This window comes from Balaenoptera ricei, chromosome 8 (genome assembly GCF_028023285.1).
Source record: "Balaenoptera ricei isolate mBalRic1 chromosome 8, mBalRic1.hap2, whole genome shotgun sequence".
NCBI lineage: Eukaryota > Metazoa > Chordata > Mammalia > Artiodactyla > Balaenopteridae > Balaenoptera > Balaenoptera ricei.
In genome coordinates this window covers 12,442,789-12,465,456 of record NC_082646.1, presented here as the reverse complement: position 1 = coordinate 12,465,456, position 22,668 = coordinate 12,442,789, and the positions used below count along the sequence as shown (strand labels likewise).

The 22,668-nt window shown below is 48.2% G+C and overlaps 1 protein-coding gene across 5 annotated transcripts in view; it reads left to right on the top strand.

Annotated features, from left to right (window-relative positions):
• The window catches only part of POU2F3 (POU class 2 homeobox 3), an 80,452-nt gene that overhangs the window by 4,973 nt on the left and 52,811 nt on the right, over window positions 1-22,668 (top strand). For 3 of the 5 annotated variants that reach the window (XM_059930190.1, XM_059930192.1, XM_059930196.1), the window contains 2 exons: window positions 1,514-1,582; window positions 22,498-22,575. In XM_059930190.1, the coding sequence (XP_059786173.1) occupies window positions 1,514-1,582; window positions 22,498-22,575 (147 nt within the window). The remainder of the gene's footprint in view (window positions 1-1,513; window positions 1,583-22,497; window positions 22,576-22,668) is intronic. The other 2 variants (XM_059930193.1, XM_059930194.1) reach the window with 1 other exon arrangement.

The following is a 22,668-nucleotide window of genomic DNA, read 5'->3' as shown; positions in this document are numbered from 1 at the left end:
AAGTGTGGTTGCAGGGTTTCCCCTAGAGGTCTGTAACCACGCAGGACAGTGTGGATGTCTGGCGAGGGCTGTACGGACCTCCAGGTATTTACCTGGGAGTCATCACGTTGACCGGTCTCAAAACTACTCCTCAAACTACAGTGGCTTCCAAGGTGGCTTACTCCCTCCCATGCTCCTGGGGTGCTCCAAGGGCTGGAGAACCTTGGGACTCCCCATCTCTGTCTTGCTTGGCGTGGCAGTCACCCCTCCAGCGTTGCAGTCACTTACACCCCCTGGGACCACACTTTAAATCTCTGCCAGAGCCACACACATCATTGCCCTAAAAAAAAAAAAGAAGAAGAAGAAGAAATAAAAGTCGGTTTCTTCCTGCTTTTCCTGGGGCGGAGGTCCACCCTTCTCCCTCATCCTGATCATCTCCAGACCTCAGGCATCCAGACTGTCAACTGCCCGATCACGTGGCGCAAATTAAGACGGCCTGCTTACCCAGTATTGGCTGGGGAGCCCAGTATGCAAATTGGCTCACCAAGACTGTATCTGGTTTGAAAGAGTTAAAGTGCTGCCCCAGAGAAGGGGGGGGGGGTGGTCAACATGATTTGAATAAAATATTCTTCTGCCTTTAACGGCTTCAGTATTTGGGTGGTTTCATAAGGAGAGGAGCTGAGAGTGAGTTAGCTCGAAGTTGTCTCTTTCCTTCTCTTTGCTGACCCTTGAGGAGACTTAGGGGCCTCTTAGGCAGTGGCAGCTGTCTGTTGTGGGTAAATGTTTAATTTATTGAAATGAAGCAGGGCAGAGAGGCCAGACCCACAGCACTTGGGGGCTGAGACAGGGGGCCTTGTGTAGGTCTTCTCTCTCCTCGGGGCACTGACCTGCCTGCCATCCCTTTCTTACCGAGAACGTTGAAGGAGTAGGAGAGAAGGTAAGGGTTTCCAAGGAGGGCCACACAGGAACTAGGGTTTGATCACCAGACAGTGGGCTGACCTCTGAGAATCAAGCAGAGAATAGAGGCAGGATTGGCTAAAAAGATGAGAAGGGCAAGCCTTGGTTCAAGGGTACTCTTACCTCCCAGGGTAGAGTTATTATGAGGGGGAGGACGGGAGATGGCTATTTCTTATGCTACTTTAAAAAATAACAGACATTCCCCAAATCCCAAAGGAAATGAGGATGGAGAATGAGAAGCATTCTCCCCCATTCCCCACCCTCCGCTGTACCCTTCCCCTTGTTAAATTTTTACCAACTGAGCCTGGTGATAGAAGGAAGGGGCAATGAATGATGCAAAGGGGACAGACCCTGCAGTAGCACTGGAGAAAGGGGGAAAGGAGGCAAGTCTGGGAGGAGGGGATATGTGCCCTAAGCTTATGAATATTCTAATAGTTGTATGTTTAGGAATCAGGAATTTGAAAGTCTGATGCTTGTTGTAATTACACATTCATCTTCGCTGTTTAGTTAAAGCCACATATGTCATAGCGAGAAAAATTGTGACCTGTTACTAAAATCAGTTGTGTTTTCCCTGCAGATATCAAGATGAGTGGAGATGTAGCAGATTCCACAGTTGCTCGAAGTGCTCTCGGCCAGGTGGAGACAGGTAAGGGTCTTCTCTTCTGGGGAATGAAACAGAAAAGCAAGGGCAGGACAGAGTTACTGGAATTCATCAAATAATGGAATAATGTGGTATCTCTTCTGGCTTGGTCTTTCAGCCAATCAGACCCAAAGGCTGGGTCTTAGGAAATGAAGGGATTCCCTAGAGACAGGGGGTATGACCCTAGAGACAGGGGGTATGACCCTGGAGCCTTTGAACAGTAGACATTGGTCTACAGCGGAACAAAGCCTCTGAAACTAGGCTAGGAAAGGGCCAGATCCTTAGAAACAAACAAGAAGTTAGGGAGGAGATTCACTTTTTTTTTATTTTTCACTTTTAAGTAACATTTGTTTTTTTGCTTTTTGTTTTTTCTACTATTTTTTTAATAGATCTTTATTGCAGTATAATTGCTTCACAATACCCTGTTAGTTTCTGTTGCACAACAAAGCGAATCAGCCATATGCATACACGTGTCCCCATATCCCCTCCCTCTTGAGCCTCCCTCCCATCCTCCCTATCCCACCCCTCTAGGTCATCGCAAAGCACCAAGCAGATCTCCCTGTGCTATGCTGCTGCTTCCCACCAGCCAACTATTTTTACATTCGATAGTGTATATATGTCGATGCTACTCTCACTTCGCCCCAGCTTTTCCCTCCCACCCCATGTCATCAAGTCCATTCTCTATGTCTACCTCTTTATTCCTGCCCTGCAACTAGGTTCATCAGTACCATTTTTTTTCAAGACCCCTAGAAGCAGCAGGCTGTGTTCCCAGCTGCTACTGACTGACAGAAGGCAGAATGTGTCTTTAGTAGATGGGAGCTAAGGCCTTTTAACCCCAGATTTCTCAATAATCCTACTCAAGGAACTAATCAAAGAGGCCCATGTACAAGTGTTCCTCTTCCAAATTACATGCATGTGGGTGGTAAATAGACCCAGAAAGGAGGGCTTGGTGCCTGTAGATGACTTTGCTTTGTGAATAAAAGAAAGAGGACAGGAAAGAATTGAGAAGAAAGTTTCATAGCTCTCTGCTTTTAACTCCATAGTCCAAACCTTGCTTTGAAAGCTCTATATAATTAAAAAGAACTTAAAGAAAGATGAGCATAAATTGTAACATCACCAAATAACTTTAAGAGCATCCCAACAAGACCTCAATTCGTCTTTCATCTGGATCATTAGAGGCATAGAAATTAGAAGTGGAAGAGAATCGATGTCCCCCAGAGCTAAAATCTTTTCCCTAGTCTTCAGGTGCGTTCTAGTTCCATTCTTGAAGCTAAAAGACTGAGGATCAGGGGCACGGTAATTGGGGGTCTTGTGGAGGCATCTGCAGGATACATTTACCATAAACTTTTCTGCCCCTCCGCCCTCAATTTAGTATTGAAACTGTCTGTTTGCACGGGTAGTGGTACAGGTTTTATATTTTGCTTTGTGTCTGGGAACAGTTAAGCTTGGAGAGGGTGGGCCAGTTGCAACCATTTATGAATTGATTTATTAGCTGAGTATGTTTTACTAAAGGTCTGTGGAGTGGGGTATCTGTTCTCCCCAATAGTGAAGAAAATTCCCTTTAATCTCCAGAACTCCAGCAAGGCTTTCATATCAGTTCACCTGATGAGTAGTTAATAGGTACATCTCTGCTCTGAACTCTTCCCTAGAGAAAAACCAGAGTCCAGAAGCCTTGATTCAGAAGTTGAGTCACCCTTTCCCAGTAGCAGGCTGGCTAGAGCCAACTCTGTTCACCTGGGCCAGGTATATTGCCCCAGGTATGTGGTGACACAGCTAAGAGAGTGTCCATGTGGGTGGAAGACCACACTTAGCAGGATAGCTCTGGTGCTCTGTTATTTGTTATGGTACCAAGTCAAGGCAACTGTGTCAGGAATGAGAAGGACCTACATGAAACCCTGAAAAGCGATCCAGGAGGCGGAGGGAGTGCAGAACCTAGGTGGGGGTTAGGAAGGTTAAGGCATTACAGGCGATCTCAGCAAGTTCTGGCCTCCTGTCTGGGACTGTGGGAGCTTGCACAGACTAGGTTGAAGGAGAAAGAGTCTGAACATAAACTGGGACTTTCAGAATACGCGTGTCATCTCAGTGTCTGCCAGTTCAAAATGTGACCTTGGACCAGCCACTTTGCTTCCCTAGGAGGCGGGAACAGATGACCTTTGGAGAGTATGGATTTAGAATCAAACAGACCTGGGGTAAAAATCACAGCTCTGCTGCTTACTGGTTATATGATCTGATGAGTTAATTCAGCCTCATCTCTTCTAAAGAGGACAATTAATGTCCATCTTAGAGAGTGGGTTGAGAGTTAGCTGAGATATTTAAAGCCCTTAGCACAGTGCTTGGCACATGACAGCTGCGGTCATCATTTCCTCTAATGGCATCATTAAGATTCTGTGATTCTGTAATATACACAACGAGACTTGCTGCTAAGTGTCCTGGGGCTGCAGGTAGCTGGGGTGCCCTTCTCCCCTTCACTCAGGCCAAGTGGGTCAACCCTACAGGTTGATTTTGTTCCTTCCACCACTCAGGGAAAGATTCTGTGTGGGTCCTCCTCAACTCCAAGGAGACCCTTTAGTTCATACTGTCAGAACGCCTCCATTCCCAGATCCTTCACTTCTAGCGGCTCAGCTTGGTGGCTGGTAGCATCCTTACTTAGGTGACTGTCAAATTACTGCATGTTTTTAAGGGCAAGAAAAAAAGAGGCAGCTAATTAAAGTAACCAAACTTCCTGGAAAGTCATTCTGACTCATTTTTTACAGAGGAAAGCTTATCATGAGTCACAGTGATTACCAACTTGGTTTAATGGCTTCCTTTGGATTTTTAAAAGGCAGATTCCCCTGCCCAACAGTGCCTGAACTAAGGGGTGGTTTGTCTCTGGGTTTTAAAGAAACTATAAACAAAGGTGACCTAGAAAGCCCCAGCTCCCTGAGAGTACCCTCTGTGTTGTGTGAAATCCCCAAGGGGCTCGAGGTGGGAGCTGGGAAAGGGAAGTGAATTTCCCCTCTGCACTGGCCAGGACTGCAAAGGAGAGCCTTCTCTAGTCCAGACACAGACCTCCCGGCTGGTAGAGACCTGGCAGGGCAGCTAGCTCATTCTTTCCTTTCCCTCGGTCTATGAGGAAGCCGAGGCATGGGTGGACAGAGGAGAAATTCAGTGTCTTTGTGACAGCACTCGGGACCAGAGAAGGCTTCCGATGCCCTGGCCAGTGTTGTTTCCACACCCTGCAGAAGACTGAAGCCAAGCTGTTTCTAGATTTCTGAACTATCAGCTTTTCTATCCTTCCTTTTACTCCCCGTTTTTACTTTTCCTTCCTTCTTGAGGCTGACACCGATTTTTTTTTTTCCAGTTCTCGACTGAGTGGTTCATAAGAACATAGCCTTACCCACATTTCAAAAGCTCCCAGCTCCATAACTGACCATCCCCAAGCACCCAAGGAGATAACCCTATGACTTTTGACCACTCTGGTCACAGTGTAGCCTCCTACACAGGGGAGGACAAATACGGTGGGCTTGGGAGGAAGAAGGGAAAGGCCAGTCACATCCGCGGAGCCTCCTTCCCATACCCAGGCACGTGGAGCCAGCTGTACATGCATTACCTCATTTAATTCTTACAATTGCCGTTTTTATCAATGAGGAAATTGTGGCTCAGAATGAGAAACTAACTAGCCCAGGATCACACAGCTTCTAACCAATAATCAAACTCCAGCCTGACTCCAGGCTATTAACTCCCTGCAGATTATTGGGCAAATGTTTCCCGCCCGCCCCAGACGTTTATTTTCCTCCCCGTTAAGGAGGGTTTGGGGCTGGATAGTCTCTAAGGGCTGAATTTTTAAAGATGTGTATGCAGTTCTGCTTTTCCAAATTCTCTGCCATCAGTTCCCACACCGTGCATTTGTGTGGGGACTTCCTCAGCCCTGAGCTCTGCCCGTCTACCCCGTCACCTCCCTCAGCCCCTATATCCCCTCCTTCCACCATCCCTCTCAGCCCGCTCTCCTCTGACACCTCCAGCTACCTCGCTCTGTTCAGGCTCCGTCCTCTTCTCCGACCTCGCTGGCAGTCCTCGCTTGTGTCAGACCCTGGGCTCAGAAAGATGACGAAACAGTCCCTGTCTTCCAGGAGCTTTCCTCCAGGGCTTCATGGTGGAGTGGATCACAGGGCCAACTTGTGTTTGGAAGAGCACGTTCAAACAGTGCATTTGGACTTTACAACAATTCTGTGAGGGTAGATGGCACCATCCCACTTTGCAGACGGGGCAATTGAGGCTGGTTAGCTGATTTCCCCAAGATTCTGTATCTAGCAAATGAAAGAATTAAACTTGGGTCTTTCTAGTGACTATTTACCCAGAGATGGTGGTGGGAAGACTGGGGACCAGCACAGGGAACCAGGGACAGAGGACACAAGAGAGTGGCAGCATCAGGGAGATGTCGAAATTATGGCAGGCGGCTCCAGCCAAGGGGCTTGGCTCTCCTCCTTGGCCGGAGGAGAGCCAAGCCCCTGCTGGGGGGTTGGTCTCATCCAAGAGGCAGAAGCCTTGTCTGGTGCCAAAATGTGCTTGCTGGGGAAGAGAGGGAAAGAGCTGGGGTCCACTCACTCCCTTTGGTGAACTGTGGAGGGTGAGAATCTGGCCTTGGAGAGAACTGTCTCCATCTCTTCTCTCATCTTGAGCCAACCTCACCAACACACCAGCCCCGGCTCCTCGCATTCTGCAGGCTCAGTTGTCATTGGTGGAGTGGGGAGTTGCAGACCCAGATGACAGTGGAGCAGACGACTTAGGACCCTTGTCCTGCTCAGAGATCTGGGAAGGAAGGGCTCCACGAGGGGAGCCCAGGGGAGGAAAAGGGGAGCAAGCAGGAAGCGGGTGGGGACTGGACTCTGTCAGTCATCCCTTCCTGCTGCCCTTCTTCTCTGCTTCAGTTGCCCATCTGAGAGGTGAAATGGCTCACAGTGTCCCACCGTCCGGAAGAACCATCCAGGGGAGTTAGCTGTGTGGGGACCCTTTGCAGAAAGTCTCCTCACTTAAACCTGGCAACTTTCTGCATGGCTTTAAGAAGGAATGGACACGATTATGTAGGGGAGACCAGAGAGGTTAGTCATTCTCCTTAAGGCCCAAAGAAATAATGAGTAACTGACCCAAGCAGAGAAACCCCCTCTTGGTCAGTTCATTCCTGGGACCTCGCCATCTCCACCCTACTGAGTCCCCAAGAAAAGAGCCAAAGATAAAGAAACTATGTCTCACTGCGACGAAGAGATGCAGTTCCAGGCAGAAACAGGCAGAAGGCTCTAGAGACGTGTGTGGGTTTTAACCCAAATATTTATGGAATAGAACTATTCTTTCAATGACAGAGAGGACGAGAGAAGTCTAGGAAGTACCTGGAGCGAGGTGAGACTTGGGGGAAGGTGCAGAACAGTCTCCTATTGACAACTCTTTCTAAATGAGACACATGGGCACACGCACACACACACACACACACACACACACACACACACCCTTCTATGATTAAATGACAGAGTGGGTGTGAAAGCACTTTGCAAAGTGTATGTCACCATACAAATACAGTCCGTCATTAGGTTGATAATTATCGGAAATGTTCAGGAGACAAGACAAAGCTCTGTCACTGAGCAGTGTGGGACAAGTCTGCTTGTGCCTTAGACTCGAGTTTCCTTGTCATAATATGGGGAGGAGAGGGCTTGGGGGAGTAAAGTGAAGAGAATGAGCTGGGTGGGCTCTAGGATTCAAGCCTGGTGACTCTGGTCCTGTGCCTCGGTCTGTACCCACTCTCGCCCTTACCTCTCTGGAGGAGAAAAAGGAAGCCACAGCCCCTCCAGATGTCCAGGGGGAACTGATATGAATCCCTGGATTCTGAGAGGATATCTTGTCCATACCTCTCTCTTGCTTTGAAGACATTTCAAAACCATCCCTGGAAAATAAAGGATCTTGTTCTTAGAGCTATTTTCCCCTCATTTATCCTCCATCCTTAAGAAAAGCTAACCCCACAATTTCTCTTGGCCACCTATTCTTGTAGGATACAATTCTCAGTGTCGGGAAGTCCTTTCTTATCTCTTGTCTATAACCCTCATGCTGCAGCATAATCCCCTTGCCCCTGGTTCTGGCCTTCTCAAACCAGAGTGGCTTCCATCTCACCACGTTACCAGTTTCTGTGCAGGGAGATGAGGAGGTACTAATTCACCATCCAGGCTTCATACTGTGGCCGTGTGTGCCAGAGGTCTCGGGAGAGCAGCCTGTGGGGTCAGGAGGTACCTGCCTGTAGCACACAGAGAACCTCTGCAAATAAAAGAGCTGCTCCCACCTGTGCCACACTTTCTCACCCATCTAGTCCCAAACCCAACCCCACAGGGCAGGACCATGCTGCTCAGATGAAAGTGTTGTGAAGTGTTTTTAATAGCAGTGTTTTTTTATATGTTGCTAGAAATCAGGAGGTTTATAACACATTCATGTCCAGAAATGAGTTAAGATACTTTAAAGTCTAAACACACTATATATGAGTGTGTTTAGGGGCGTGTATGTTGCAATCTCAAGACGTATAATAGTCCCTATGGACTAAATTAATACTTGCCTCTGGGTAGCAGGTATGTTTGTAAATATAAAATTATGTTGAACATTAGCACCAGTGCAGGTGAATGAGCCAAATCCTGCCTGGCACCGTCCCTCTTCCTTTCGGAGCTCTCTTTAAGGAAGGGCCACCTTCCCCACCCCAGCCGCCATCTCTGCAGCCCCCAGAAGAACATGGACCTCCTTTTCTCTCCAGCCTAAGAGGGAACAAAGCTAGGGGGCCGGGTGGGGGGCATCTGTGTGCTGTCTTTTACCATCTGGAGCTCCGCTTGGTTTCATCAGCGGTCATTCCTTAGGGCACTGCTTCAAACAACGTGGGCTGCAGGACCAGTCGTTTTACTTCCGGTCTGTCACAGAGCGGTCCACAGTCCCACCGTGCAGGACTGGTATGCAGCTCGTACCCACCTCGTACACACATTCAACAGGGCCCAGACTTGTCTACCCTGCGTCCACAGGGAGCGCTCACTAATGACGTACTTGGGGTGCTGTGAACATTTCTAAATTCTTACTCTCTGTGTTTGGACGCATCTGGTCTGCGACCTTAACGAACAGTTCAGACCAGCCTGGCTGTTGGACCGCACTTGGAGGTGCCCTGCATTAAAGGATAAGAGTGTGCATAAGAATGCCCCTTTCCTTTGGCGTCCCACGGGCAATGGATACATCTTATGACCTTAGCATCCCTCCTACTCCCACTGTCGGTGCCGTGGGGGCAATGATGGGGAGATCCAGCAGGAGAGGTCGGTCCCAGGCTCTCCTTTGCTGCCAGGGGTGAAATGACACCCACCCCCAACCCGCTACCAACACACACACACACACACACACACACACACACACACACACACACGTGGCCCTGAGCAGCGTCCAGAGACTCAACGCTGTAGCTTCTGGGCCTTAGCCCTTCACTAAGGCACCCAAGTTGCAGCCCCCCTCCCTCATAAGCTGTGAGTGAATGCTTTTGGTCTCTTGGGCCCACCCTCCTCCTTAAGAAACAGTTACAGCAATGAACACCTGGTGTGGAAAAATGCTGAACAAGTGGAAAAAGAATTTGAAAAGAAATGAGCAGCCAAATTAGGGTTACGTCTTAGGGCTTGAAGAGCAGCCCCAATCCGGACAACTGAAATGCAGTTACACTTGGTCCGCCCCACTCCCAAACACACAGACACACACACACCCAACTCACACTCCCGCGCAGACACACACGACTCACAAGATCCCCACCTCAAAGCCCTCAGGGCAGGGTGGGCAGGGTGGGCAGGCTGGCGGTGGGGTACACCCACTGGCAGTCTTCCTTTCTGGTCAAGGCTCTATCAAAGGCAGGCTGGGGTGGTCGGGGGTGTTGTGAAACTACAGGAGGGGCAGGGGAGACGGAAGTTGGAGTCTCTGCCAGCATTTGCTAGTGGGTCCCCCTCAGGAAGGGAAGGGCTCTGCCAGGATGACCCATCCTGAGGAAGAGCTGCTGCGGGGAGAAGCAGGTGCAGCTCCCCTTGCATCCTCTCACTCCCCACTCCCCACAGCCAAGGGGAAGAGGGGCAGACACGTCCTTAAAAGGGAATCCGCATGAGGTCATCCCAACTGGGGCTGCGTCTCTCTCATTGGAGCCTGAGGGTCTGGTAGGACAGGGCTGGGCAGGCTGAGAGAATGACCAGAGTCCTCCAAGGAGGCTGAATTTCATTTCTAGGGACTTCAGCCACGGACAGTTCAAAGTCCCCTCCTGGATCCTCCGTGGGCTCAGAGCTGACTGTGGGGAGCTCCTGGGTAACAGCAGGGCCCCGGGAGACTCAGGGAGGGCAGGCCTTTGTGCCAAGCTAGGAGCATGGGAAACAGAGCTGTGGGCATCTCCCCAAAAAGCACTAGTGCTGTTGACTCAAAAAATAATAGGTGTTAATTTGCATGGCATTTTACATACAGGTTCCGTGCCCTGCTTTCCATCTCCTATGACTGGCACCCCCGAAGCCCTCTAGGTCTCTCCTCTCCTGTCACCCCCTCTAGGAGCATCGCTGTGTCCTCCAGACTCCAGAACTTCCTCACCACCATCTAGCCCATCCTCGGATCAGGCTAGCCTGAGAAAAAAACAGCGGTTGGTCTCGCTTGGGTGAGACCAAATCTGGGTCCAGATTTGCACTAGAGAAGCAGGCAGGAAGCCTGGCAGGTCTGGGCCCCGTTGGGCACCTCGGTGAGGGGTGCCCCACCTGCCTGCTGGGAAGAGGAACAAAAAATCTAAGCCAGAGAGCCCAGAGAGGGGCCAAAAGGAGAGGAAACCCAGTGGTTGCTATGACAATGGGGTCCTGGCGCCCAATTTGCATAGGGCAATGATTTCCATACTGCAGGGTGAATTTCCATATCCCTGCCTCAAAGCCTGTTGCGGCAGGGAAGGGGGAGAGGGGAGAGGTCATTTGAAATTCAAATGAGGATGATTAAGGTTTTCTTGAGAAGGGAAGTGCGCACAAAAAGGGTTAAGCCGGCTGGGAAATGTCTGCTCTGGACTCCAAGGTATCAAAGGGAGGTAGCACTGGGCTGGCTGCTCCCATCCTGTCCCTGTCCCCTCCCCTCAGGCCCCTGGAGGCCTGAGAGTGGTTGGCTGAGCGGGGTATTAGTGACCTCTGCCTCTCGGGAGAACCAACTGGGTCCCCATCCCCGCCTAGCCCCAACTCAGTTTACCCCCAGTGTCATAAGGATGATTGGGCTCTTAAGGACCATTGAGTGAGTTCTGGTTCTGGCCTCAGGCCTGTCTCCCTCTGCTGACAACAGACTAGACATCTCAGGTTTTCTACCAGTGAAACTGGATAAACAGTCTGCACCTTCTCGTTTGGCTGAGGAGATGTGAGGAGAGATGGAATCTGGACTCATCTCTACCATGAACCTGTGTCAGCAAGTCACCTCTCCCGTCTTCAGGCCTGAGTTCGTGCATTGGACGAAGGGTCTGAACTTGAGAGTCTCTAAGATCACTTCCGGCTCTAAGCTGCTGAGATCCGTGAGCACACGCTGACCCTTTGTGCTCACTGGTTATTGTTTGAAAGATGGGGGTTGCTGTACCTCTCAGTTCCTGTAATGTGTTAGGAAGGGCACTGCTGCCCCCAGCTTACCAAGGCGGAGGCATTAAAGGCATAGACTTTGGAGCCAGAGTCTGTATTTGAATCCCAACTTTTCTACTTACTAGTTATATGACCTTGGGCTGGTCACTTAATGTCTCCGCTTGGTTTCCTAGACTGTAAAATGGAGGTAATAATAGGGATAGGCTCCTAGAGTTGCCGTGAGGATTTTGTTTTTGTTTTTCTTTTTTAATATTGTGGAGAGTGAGGAACTATTTTTTTTTGTTTGTTTGTTTTTGTATTTTTCTTTAATAAATGTATTTATTTATTTAGGGCTGTGTTGGGTCTTCGTTGCTGCGCGTGGGTTTTCTCTAGTTGCGGCGAGCGGGAGCCACTCTTTGTTGCAGTGTGCGGGCCTCTCATTGCGGTGGCTTCTCTTGTTGTGGAGCACGGGCTCTAGGCACACGGGCTTCAGTAGTTGTGGCACGCGGGCTCAGTAGTTGTGGCTCACGGACGTAGTTGCTACGCGGCATGTGGGATCTTCCCGGACCAGGGCTCGAACCCGTGTCCCCTGCATTGGCAGGCGGATTCTTAACCGCTGCGCCACCAGGGAAGCCCCTGCTGTCAGGATTGAATAAGCCAACATGTGTAAGGCACTTAGAGCAGAGCCTGCCATACAGTAATGCTATTTGCCAGTATTAGTATCAGAAGGACAGAGTGTCCACGCGTGACCCAATGGCCAATCTAGGGACCCTCTATTAGGAATATGGGCTGTCTCCTGAGTAGACCTACCTGTGAATTCGTTCACTCATGGCCAACACACTGTCCTATCCACCTGCGCTTGGGAGTGGGAAGCGTGCTTTGGTGAAGGACCCTCAAACAAACCGACTCCAGGCAATCAGGAAATGGCCAGAAGAAGGGGAGGGAGTTGGTGGAAAGACCCCTCCTCCCAGGACCCAGTGTTTAGGGATGGTACAGATTCAGGGAGACTAGATGATCTTTATAGTTCTGGAAAAATCTGAAGGTCTCATTTTTTCCCCCTTAAGTTTCTGTGGCGACTCCATATGTGTTTTCATTTGGAGATAGTATGTCAATATATACTGTGGTGTGGTCAGCCTTGGCTGGTGGGCAGACGTGGGCTTGAGTTTCTACTCGGCAATTTACTAATCAGTAACCTTGGGCAAGTTGATTAACCTCTCTGAGCCTCAAGTTTCCTCATCTGTAAAATGGGGATAATAAGAGCACCTACTCATAGGGTGGTTGTGAGGATTAAATGCTGTCCTGTGTATAAAATGTTTAATACAAAGCTTGGTGCATAGTAAATGCTCAATGAATGTCAACTATTAATTAATCCCTATTATTTGAAAATAGTGTTCTCCTGCCAAAATGTTTGAAAATTCTCTGATCTAGTCCCATTCTCCTATTTTATGGGGAAAGAGAGTGGGGTCAGAAAAGAGGAATGACTTTCTCAAGGTCACAGCAATGGGTTGAGATCCCTGTTTCTTTAAAAGCCCTTTCCCTACCCTAGAGGCAGTCCTCTGTTTTTTGCTTTTGTTTTGTTGTTTTGTTGGACAAAGTCTCCCCCCTCCCCATCACCCTTCCCTCAGAATTGGCCCCTCCAGCCCTAGGAACACAGGCCCCAGAAGGAGAGGAAGCGACATTACCCCGGGTGAGGGAAAGGGCATGGTGTCTGGATGCAGAAGACGGCTCTGTGTGACATTAACCAGCACTGTCCTCTCTGAGCCTCAGTGTACGCACTGGTGAAACAGGAGTTCTGGAATCCTGGCCCCGTAGACCTCACAGGCAGGCGAGACTCTAATAAGGACTGGATATGATAGTGCACTGCACAGAAAGGAACAAACCCAGTGCACACCCCAAGACCCATGCGTGTTGGCCAGGGTACCAGCCCTGCAGCCAGAGCCCTGAGATCCAACTTCCTCTCCTCCAGCTCAGGCGCCATGACCCAGCCTCAGTTTCCTTATCTGTAAAACAAGTTGTGAGGCATGAATGAAACAAGAGTGTATCTGTGGCAGCTCTCAGAAGTGAGAGTTGTTCTACAAATGTGAGATAGCATCTCCCATCTAAGCTTTCTTACCACACACGTGGTCCTCTGAGCTGCACAAAGGACGTCTGTGTGCCCACATGAGGACCAGCGCCCGGCTGCACGACCCTCTCTGTAGCTATTCCTGCTCTTCCCACCCACCCTTCTCACCCCCACTTCACTCAGTTCCGGGAAGGGGGCGGCGAAGTGTTTCTTACCAGCCTTAAAGTTCTTTGAATCTCTTCCCCTCTCAGGGCTGGGCAAGGAGTAGAGAAGGGGCTGGTCTGGAGGTGACCTTTAGGGAACCCCTGGGCTAGGGTGGAGAGTCAAGTCCAGGCATCGGAACTCGGGCTTTGTTCCTGCTTTGCCATGTATTACCTGTGTGACCTTTAGTTCATCACTCATCCTCTCTGGGACTTAGTTTCCCTACCTGTAAGTGGTGGGTGCTGCACTGGGAGTCTCTGTGTGGTCCCCTCGAGCACAAGAAAGTTCTGATAGAAAAATAGCAGCCAAGGTGCTTCTCTGACCTGTGCTTGTTTAGGAGTGATGGGAACCTTGGGTTTCTTTAACAGAATCTTTCCTTTGAAGTTGGATTTTTATTGTTTTCTAGGGTCAGCGGATTATGAGTGGAGACTTTGCTGGGGAACCTGGCCCTTTGGCCCCATTCCAGGCAGGGACCTGAGTCCCTGGCCTCTTCAGCATAGCCTCTGATCATGCTGCCCACTTTGGGCCTCAGTGTGAGGCCAGCAGGAGGTGCAGGGGCAATGCAGGGGGCCCCAGAGAGTCCCATCTATAGCTCAGACTGAGAAGAAACAGGGATTTTATTTCCTAAAGAATTCGAAGACCTCGGTGAGGAGCCTTTCATTTATCAGAGAATGACGACAGATGATAAAGGGAAGTCGGAGGAGGCTGGGCTTCCCTTTTAGCAAAGGTGGGCAGTGGGTGCCTTCCTCAGCCCCACGCTCCTGACATCTGTGGTAAGGACCTGGAGAGCAAGGCTTCGGGGTTCAGTCTCATGACTGTGCAGGTGGAGAAACTCATTGGAACGCTCACACAGGCCATGTTGCAAGGAAGCCCTGAGGTCAGTCATGTTTACTCTGCCATTCTAGAGAGGAAGAAGCTTTAAATCATGAAAATCCCCAAAGCCACAGACGGTCAGAGGTGGAGGGACCCTGTAAGATCATCCTGTCCTGGGGTAGCAGGTGGGTTTCTTCAGGAGAGCTGCTTCTGATCATCAGTGGTGGTCACTATGCACTGAGTTTAGGAAAAGGAGGCAAGTGAGGCCGTCCATTAGTGATGTCTGCCCTGGGCATGGCTCACACGCTGCATCTTTGCACCTGCTATCCACAGCCGGGGACACTCAGCTGGTGGAGAACTGAAGCTCAGATCTCCCATCCCCTATGCCAGTGTTCTTCCCACAGCCCATCAAGGACATCCTGTGTCCTGTTCTTCAGGTGGCTTCAGGGGCCAGCCTCAGTTTCCTCCTGGACATTTCTTTGCTCCTACGAAGAAGGTGGCAGGAATATAGGCAGAATTTTTTGTTTTAACATGTAAGGAAAATTGAAGGCTATGGAGATCAAGCAACTTGCCCAAGGTCCAGCATAAAACAGCCTTTGAAGTAACCCTCAAGCTCAGTTTACGGTGTGTTCTCTGTACAGAACTCTGACCATTAGGCAACAGTGCCCAGTTCCTTGGAGGGGTCTCAAGTAACAAAAAAGGTAGGCATGGTGTCTGTGGGGTCTTGGGGAAAAGTGTTTTGACTGGTTTGAACGACCTCACTGGGAAGTCTCGTGGTTTGCTCTGGCGGCTGCCTGCCCAGCAGTGCTTCCAAGGTCCTGGTTGCTTTAATCATTGCTATCCCAGGAAGTGCCAGCACATTTGCCAAGTGTTCATAAAATGACAGTGGAAGTCTTGCTGGGTTAACCTGGGAGCGGAGCTGGTGAGAAGAGAAGCAGCCCAGAAATGGGAGAGGTTCAGCCGCATTGCAGAATGCTCTCTGCGTGTTACCAGGCAGGAGTGAAAATCCTGCTGGAACAGGATTCTTGTGCTTCCACCTCCCTCACCCAGAGAATTGCTCCCCAGGCAAACTCACATCCCAGCGCTGCCAAAGCATGCAAATCAGCGGGCCTGCGAGGCTGTGGCTCAGAGGTGGGAAAGCAGAGGGCTGGCGCCGGCTCCTCCTGTCTACTGTCGGACGGGGCTCCTTGCCAGGTGGCTCGGACTGCTGACCTGGTGCCCACCAGATGCCAGGGAAGGAGAGGCAGAGGCGGAAGTTGCCTTTGACCCCTGTGCACCTCCTACAGACTGATCCTTGGCCTTTCTCATGGGGACTCCATTGGGTTTTACGGCCATCCTGGCCTCAGGAAATTCTATCCAGAATCCCGGGTCTCCCTGCCAATTCAAGGTGCCTTTTACCCTCTTTTGGTCACTAAATCCCATTTTCTATGAACTGAGATGTTGTCTTCATAATTAACCCAAATCCCTCGAACTGTATTCTTGGCCTCTTCCTTTGTCTGGAGCTCTTTGGTATAGATGAACAGTTCTGGGTACCGTGTGGGACCAGGGAGATTCAGGAGTTGGGGCATTTAGCTGGAACTTGGATGGAGTTCTCAGACACTGTCTGAGTTTTAGAGACGCTAGCAGTGGCGTTACGCTAGCGTGGGAAGGATGTACCACATTGGGGTTGGAGACATGGGTTTTTGTCTTCCCCTGAGGATCATTCCCAACACGTGCCCATACTTTAAAAGCTCTGTTACTTCGTACATATTATCACTTAACCTTGTTGAGACTCAGTTTTCTCACTGTAAAATGGGGGTGAATAATAATGCTTCATTTTCCCAAAGGCAGAGCACTCGCCTTGGTGATCTCTTCAGGTCCCTCCCAGCCCCGTGAGCCATAGTTCCAAGATGTTTGCGCTCTGGCTTTCTTGCTAGAAGCTTCATGGTCCAGAGATGGCCAGGAGACCATGAGAACCAAAAGAGGCTTGGAGAGACCTTAGCTGGTGTCCCTTCCAGCTTGGCACAGTTCTTACCCATTTGCCCCCAAGACATCCAAAGAGAGGATTCTGAAGCTTCCTTTGTGAGCCCTTTCTGCCCCATCTCTGCCCTCTGTGTTCATATCTTTTAGTTGTGGGCAGAACAAACAGGACAGAGGGAAACGGTGGGGAGAGTTCTTTGGTCCTTCATTGCCTCCCTCTGCAAATGCTACAGTGACCAGCTTCTGGGAGGGGAAGAAAAAGCCCTGGTACTTTTCAATCAGCTGCATTGAATCCTAGGACTTTAGAGATAGAAGGAATTTTCAGTCCCCTGAGATCACCCGAGATTCCCCCTCTTGATATTATCAAATTGCCCCTCAATTCAAATACCACTTCTATAACATCCCTGAAATAAGCAACCTCTGCCTGAATATTCCTAGCAATGGGGAGCCCTGTTGATATGAAACTGTGGGTTTCACTGCTGGACAATTCCACGTTTTACAAAATTCTTCCTTATACTGAGGTGAAGCCTGCTTTGCAGGAGCCTCCAGCACTGACCTTTGTGGAGCTGGGTCTTTGGAACTGCAGACTAAGCCTGCTTCACATACCATGCCAATATTTGGGGAGGAAGGAAGAGTGCACTGACATTTGCTGAAGCACTTACTATGCACCAGGCACTATGCCAAGTAGATCTTTCAAATGTTCCCTCACTGAATTACTTTAAAATTTTTTATTTTGAAAAACTTCAGATACATAGAAAAGAGAAGAAACAGCTTAATGAACAGCCATATACCCATCACCTGGATTTAACAGTTGTTAACATCTTGCCGTATTTGTTTCATCCTTTCTGGGGGAAATATTTTATTTTTAACTTTGTATTTCAAATGCATGCAAAGGTAGACACTAAAACGATGAGCCCCATATACTCATTGCCTACTCTCAACAACCATCGCATCTCTGCCATTCCTGTCACTGGAATATTTTCTTGTAAATTATAGACATTATAACATTTCAATCCTAAATATGGCAGTATGTGTCTCTAAAACGTAAAAGACATCTAAGGGTAAGTGTTCTCCTCTCTAGGCTAAATATCCTTTCCTCATTTGGTGTGACATCTAAGCCCCTTACCGTCTTGGTCCTCATGTTGCACAGCCCAGTTCGTCAGGGTCCCTTTACAAAATGTTGCCCTGAACTGGACGTGATACTCTCAGCAGAGATCTGCAACGGTCTGCATGCCTGCTAATGCACAGGATAGCATTAGCTTTTTAAGCAGCTACACCACACCTGTGCAGCACACTCAGGCCAATATTGGCTTCAGTCAACTGAAGTTCTCCCTTTTTTGGTTTCTTTTTCACATGAGACACTAGCGCCAGCCTCCTCTCTCTTCCCCTCCCCACAAGGAACTGCAGTTTGCTTATTTCCAGATACTGTCTGCCAATAAACAGAAATGGGAATCACTTTTTTGTTTTTGTTTGGGAAGGAGAGGTATATTATATTTCTTTAGGAGATTTAACCTCTTTGAAAATATAAAATACAGAGTATAGATATTTTGATGGTCAAGTATCTTAAATTATGCACACTTGAATTTTTAATCACTGTATGTATCTGCTGTGTTATTCCATTGCTCTAGTTTGAGGTTGGTTATTGGTATTGTTGAAAAAACTCTGTATCAGGTTTCACATTGTAGCACAGAGTCTTTTGTTTAAGCTTTATTGAGGTGTAACTGGTAAATAAAATTGTAAGATTTTTACAATGTACATCATGTGATTTGATACGTGTATACATTGTGAAAGGATTCCCACCACCTAGTTAGTTAACACATCCATCACCTCTATATTTGTCTTTATATGTGTGAGAGAGAACATTTAAGTTCCACTCTTTTAGCAAATTTTAATTATACAGTACAGTGTTGTCAACTATAGTCACCATGTTATACATTAGATCTTCAGACCTGATTCATCTTACAGCTGAAAGTTTGTACCCTTTTACCAACTTCTCCCTATTTCGGAACCCTTCCAGCATCTGGCAACCACTTTTCCACTCTCTGTTTCTATGAGTTTGACTCTTTTTTTTTTTTTTTTTGGATTCCACATATAAGTGATACCTTGCAGTATTTGTCTTTCTCAGTCTGGTTTATTTCACTTAGCATAATGCCCCCAAGGTCAATCCATGTTGTCGCAAATGGCAGGATTTCCTTCTTTCTCGTGGCTGAATAATATTCCACCGTGTAACATGTTATATATATATAACATTTTCTTTATCCATTTATCCATTGATGAACACTTAGGTTGGCTATAGTGAATAATGCTGCAGTGAACAGAGGAGTGAAGCTATCTCTTTGATATCCTGTTTTCATTTCCTGTGGATATACACCCAGAGTAGGATTGCCAGATCATATGTAGCAGATGGGCTTAAAGGTAGGGCATACTTTTGAGCAATTTGACTGCTTTAGTTGCCTACCCAGTATGAGGTAGAAAATTAGCTTTCTGGGTTACAGTAGTTGTCAAAACATAATTCCCTAATTTTAAAAAACTCTTTACTTTTTTCTCCTTTTTATGGTGGTAAAAAACATACAATATTAAATTTAAACATAAAACATAAAATTTAAACATAAAATTTACCACCTTAATCATTTCTAATTTCAGCCTCCTCTATCTTTTATGTATACAATTGACCTTTTTTAACCTAAACGTAGGGCTTAGATTTATTCCTGTTACATTTTATGTTGTTGGTATTGGCCTCTTATTAGAATCAACCAAAATATTTTCTAATCCTGATTTCATCATCCAGTTGTCTGAATTAATCTCACGCTCTGCTTTAAATCACTTCCAGATTTGATCGGCATCAATACTGCTTATTTGCCTAAACTGTTGATTACAGTCTAATACTTGGTTTTCTCTGTGTTGGACTTTGGATGCAGTGGGTTTATTGGGAAAATTGTATGAGTATGGGAGTTGCAAAATCCAAGCTTTAGTCCGGAATCAAGGTCTCTGAGGCTGTGTGACCACTGCAACGTGCTCCCCTCTGAGGTTGGACTTCAGAATCTTTCCAATGCTAAAAATAATGCTCCGGTCCCTCTGTGTGTCTGTCCTGCTTTGTTTTTTTTCTGCAAGTGGCTGCCATCTTTCAAAGCCAGAACTTGGATAATAGAATATGATCAGGTTTCTGCAGGTGGTGACACCTGTGATTTCTTAGATCTGAATAGAAGATTCATTTCTGTAGCAGTTCCTTAGTGATTTGGATCAATTAAACACATAGTCATTCAGTTCCTACTATGTGTTAAACACTGTTTTAGGCTCTTGGGGTACAAAAATGAATAAGATGTAATAACCCTAGCCTCTAGGAGCTCCCAATTTCATGAGGGAAACAGACACACAAAACACTGAGTTTTAAAAAATGTGGTAGGTACTGGAAGAGGTATAAGTAAGAGAGGTGGAAACACAGAGGAGGAAATCCCTCATTTTGCTTTGGATAAGTTTCATGGAGGATGTGACATCTGAGTTGGGTCTTGGAGGACGAGTGTGTATTTCCTAGGGAGAGAGGGCATTCTAGTCAGAGGGAACAGCATGTGCAAAATCCCTGACCAAGGAGCAGGCCCAGCCTGATGGAGGAGTGGCCCGGGACGTGTGCAGCCCAGCACACAACTGGAGAGTGCTTCCCAGCATATAGTTGAGCTTTACTGTATTCCTGGGAAGTGGGTGGAATTGAAACTATGACCTTATTTTGCCATCAAGATGCCTGAGGCTCTGGAGCTTCCTGCCTTGACCAAGGTCACACAGCTCGGGAGCGATGGAGCCAGGACTTGAACCCTAATTCTCTGACTTCAAGTCCAGGACTGTTTCATGTATGCCCTGCTGCTCCTACACACCACAGCTTAAAGGGGTAGAAAACAAGTTTCTGGTGATTGTGGACCAGTATTTCCCACAATATGGTGATTGCATCCCTTTCTTTCTCTAGGAAAGAGGGGTACCCTCCTCGCTGTTTCAAAAATGAATAAATTGGGTCCTGGGAATGACTTGTCGGTCACCTCTCAACCTAGAGCATTAGGGCAGCAGCAGAACCCCAGTGAGCTTGATCTTGTCCCAGAGTTCCCAGGCACCACCTCCCAGGCCTTTCCTGTAAGCTGGGTGGGGAGAGGTGCCAGGTGGAACTAGGTCCATGGAACATGGGAGAGAAGCAGGAAGAAGCAGCAGTAACATGAGGGCTGAGGCCGTTTCCCCTCAGCCAGATCTGGAGAGAGAATCAACAGTGTCATCAGAAATGAACTAACGCCTGCATTAGACTATGTCATGGTGTCTCCACCTAGGCCCCCAGGTGCTCTGAGCTCCTTCTCCCCAGCTGGGGGAAGCCATGTCTCCTGAGGATACTCTGACCTGCTTAGCAGTGGAATCAGAATCGGAGGTGAAGTCACTTTGGGGGACTGAACCTTTATTCAGCTCCCAGTGCTGAGCTAGTGCCACTCTCTGCTGTCCCAGAGTAAAGGGGTCCATCTCCTGGGAGGTCCTGGCTGGCCTGGGCCCCTCCAGTCCAGCCATTCAGTCAGCCTGGGACTCAAGGAGGATTAGACAATGATACCGACGCAGGCCAGGATGAGTGTGATGAGAAGGGGAGGCTCCATCTTCAGGCTCCAAGCGCAGCAGGTGCGTCCTCAGGGGAGAGGCCTCTGGAGAAAGACCCCGGAGAAACTCCTGGACAAGAGAAATTGTTCTCTTGTTGGCTGGTGGGTTTTAAAATTAATCTCTGAGTGCTGTTTGCTCATCTTTTGCATTTTGTGGATCTCACAAACAACACTCTAACGGCATCCGCAGATATCGAAAGTAAAGACTTTTCTTAATTGTTCACAATCCTGATGACCTGTCCAAGACAGACTGTTTTGGCCCTCAAGGTTTCTCTCCCTTTCTAGGTCTCATTCACATGTATGTTATTACCTCTTCTGGAGGTAATGGTGTTACACCTTCTCTTGCCTTCCAGACACCATACCTGCCTGGTCTTCCTCCTACTAGAGTGCCCACTCTTTCTCAGTCTCCTTTGCTGGCCCCTCCTCATCATTCCCAACCTTGACCCTTTTATTCTCCTTCATCTGGACTCAGTTCCTTTGTAAACTCATCAAGTCCTATGGCTTTAAATACCACCTATAAGCTGAAAACTACCCACCCTGTACTTCTGACCTGACACGTATCCTGAGTCCAAACTCCTTTCCCTGTCTCTCCTGGGATCTTTAATTGGCATCTCAAAGTTAACATGTCCCAGAACATAGCTTTTGACTTTATGCTACCAGCCAGCTGCTCCCCGAGTCACCCCCATCTTGGGGAATGACTCCACCACTCACTCCATGGAGAAAGCCCAACCCTAGGAATCATCCTTCCTCTCCTTCCCTTGCACCACTCCTTCCAGCCATCAGCTGGCCCTGTCAGCTATCAATTCAAAATCCAGGTCCTTCTCACTACCTGCACGGCTGCCCTTCTATCCTGCACACTGCCCCCTCTCACCTGACCCACTGCGATAGCCTCCTGGCTGTTCTCCCTTCCTCCTTGCTCATCCCTACAGCTGATCACCGCAGGTGTAAACACTTAAGTCAAAGCATGTCACTCCTCTGCTCAAAACCCTCTGATCACTTCCCAACGTCCTTGGCATGAAAGCTGAAGTCTTCAGCACGACCCGTCTGCCAGATCCATGTCATCTTTCCCCTGGTCACACCCATCCACATCTCTCCAGCCTGGCTGGCCTCATCACTGTTCCTCAGCAGGCAAGCCTGTTCTTGCCTCACTCAGGTCCCGATCCCTCCGTCTGGAATGATCTTCCCCAGACCACCCTGCTTATGGACAGCCTCTGACACACTCTTCCCCTGACCATGTATTATTGCTCTCCATAGTAACTCTCTCTAAATGAAATTATATATTTGTTTTCTTATTCCTTTTATGTCTCCTCAACTAGAAAAGAAGCTCCGTGTGGTCAAGGACTTCTGTCTATCTTTTCCAGTATTATATTTCCAGTGCCTAGAACAGTGTCTGGTATAGAGAGTGTATTTAGCAAATACTTGTGGAATGAATGAATTTGCTCTATGGTCAAATTTTAAAATCACTCCTTACTAGGCCACCTGTACAATGTCATGAAATAATTTTTAATATAAAAGCAATTTTATCTTTAAGTCTACCCTCTACACACACACACACACACACACACACTATTTTCAGTCTGTGGGCCCTTCCCATCTTAACTCCCCTCACAGATTATCTATTTAGTCTTCGTTAGTCTCAAAATCAGGCTGCTATTCAAAGGTGACTTCCCGTCTCACTAATTTCCTCTTTCTCAGAATCCTGTAGCCCTCAACCTCTGCTGTCATCTTGCTGGCCCAGCTGCTCTCGGAGATGCTTCACAACCAATCATACAGGCAAGGGCTTCACTTACCCGTTGTTTAGAACAGAGCAGAGGGAAGGGGGCTTAGGTTAAAGCTCCAGAGGATTCTCCTGGACCCCATTCATTC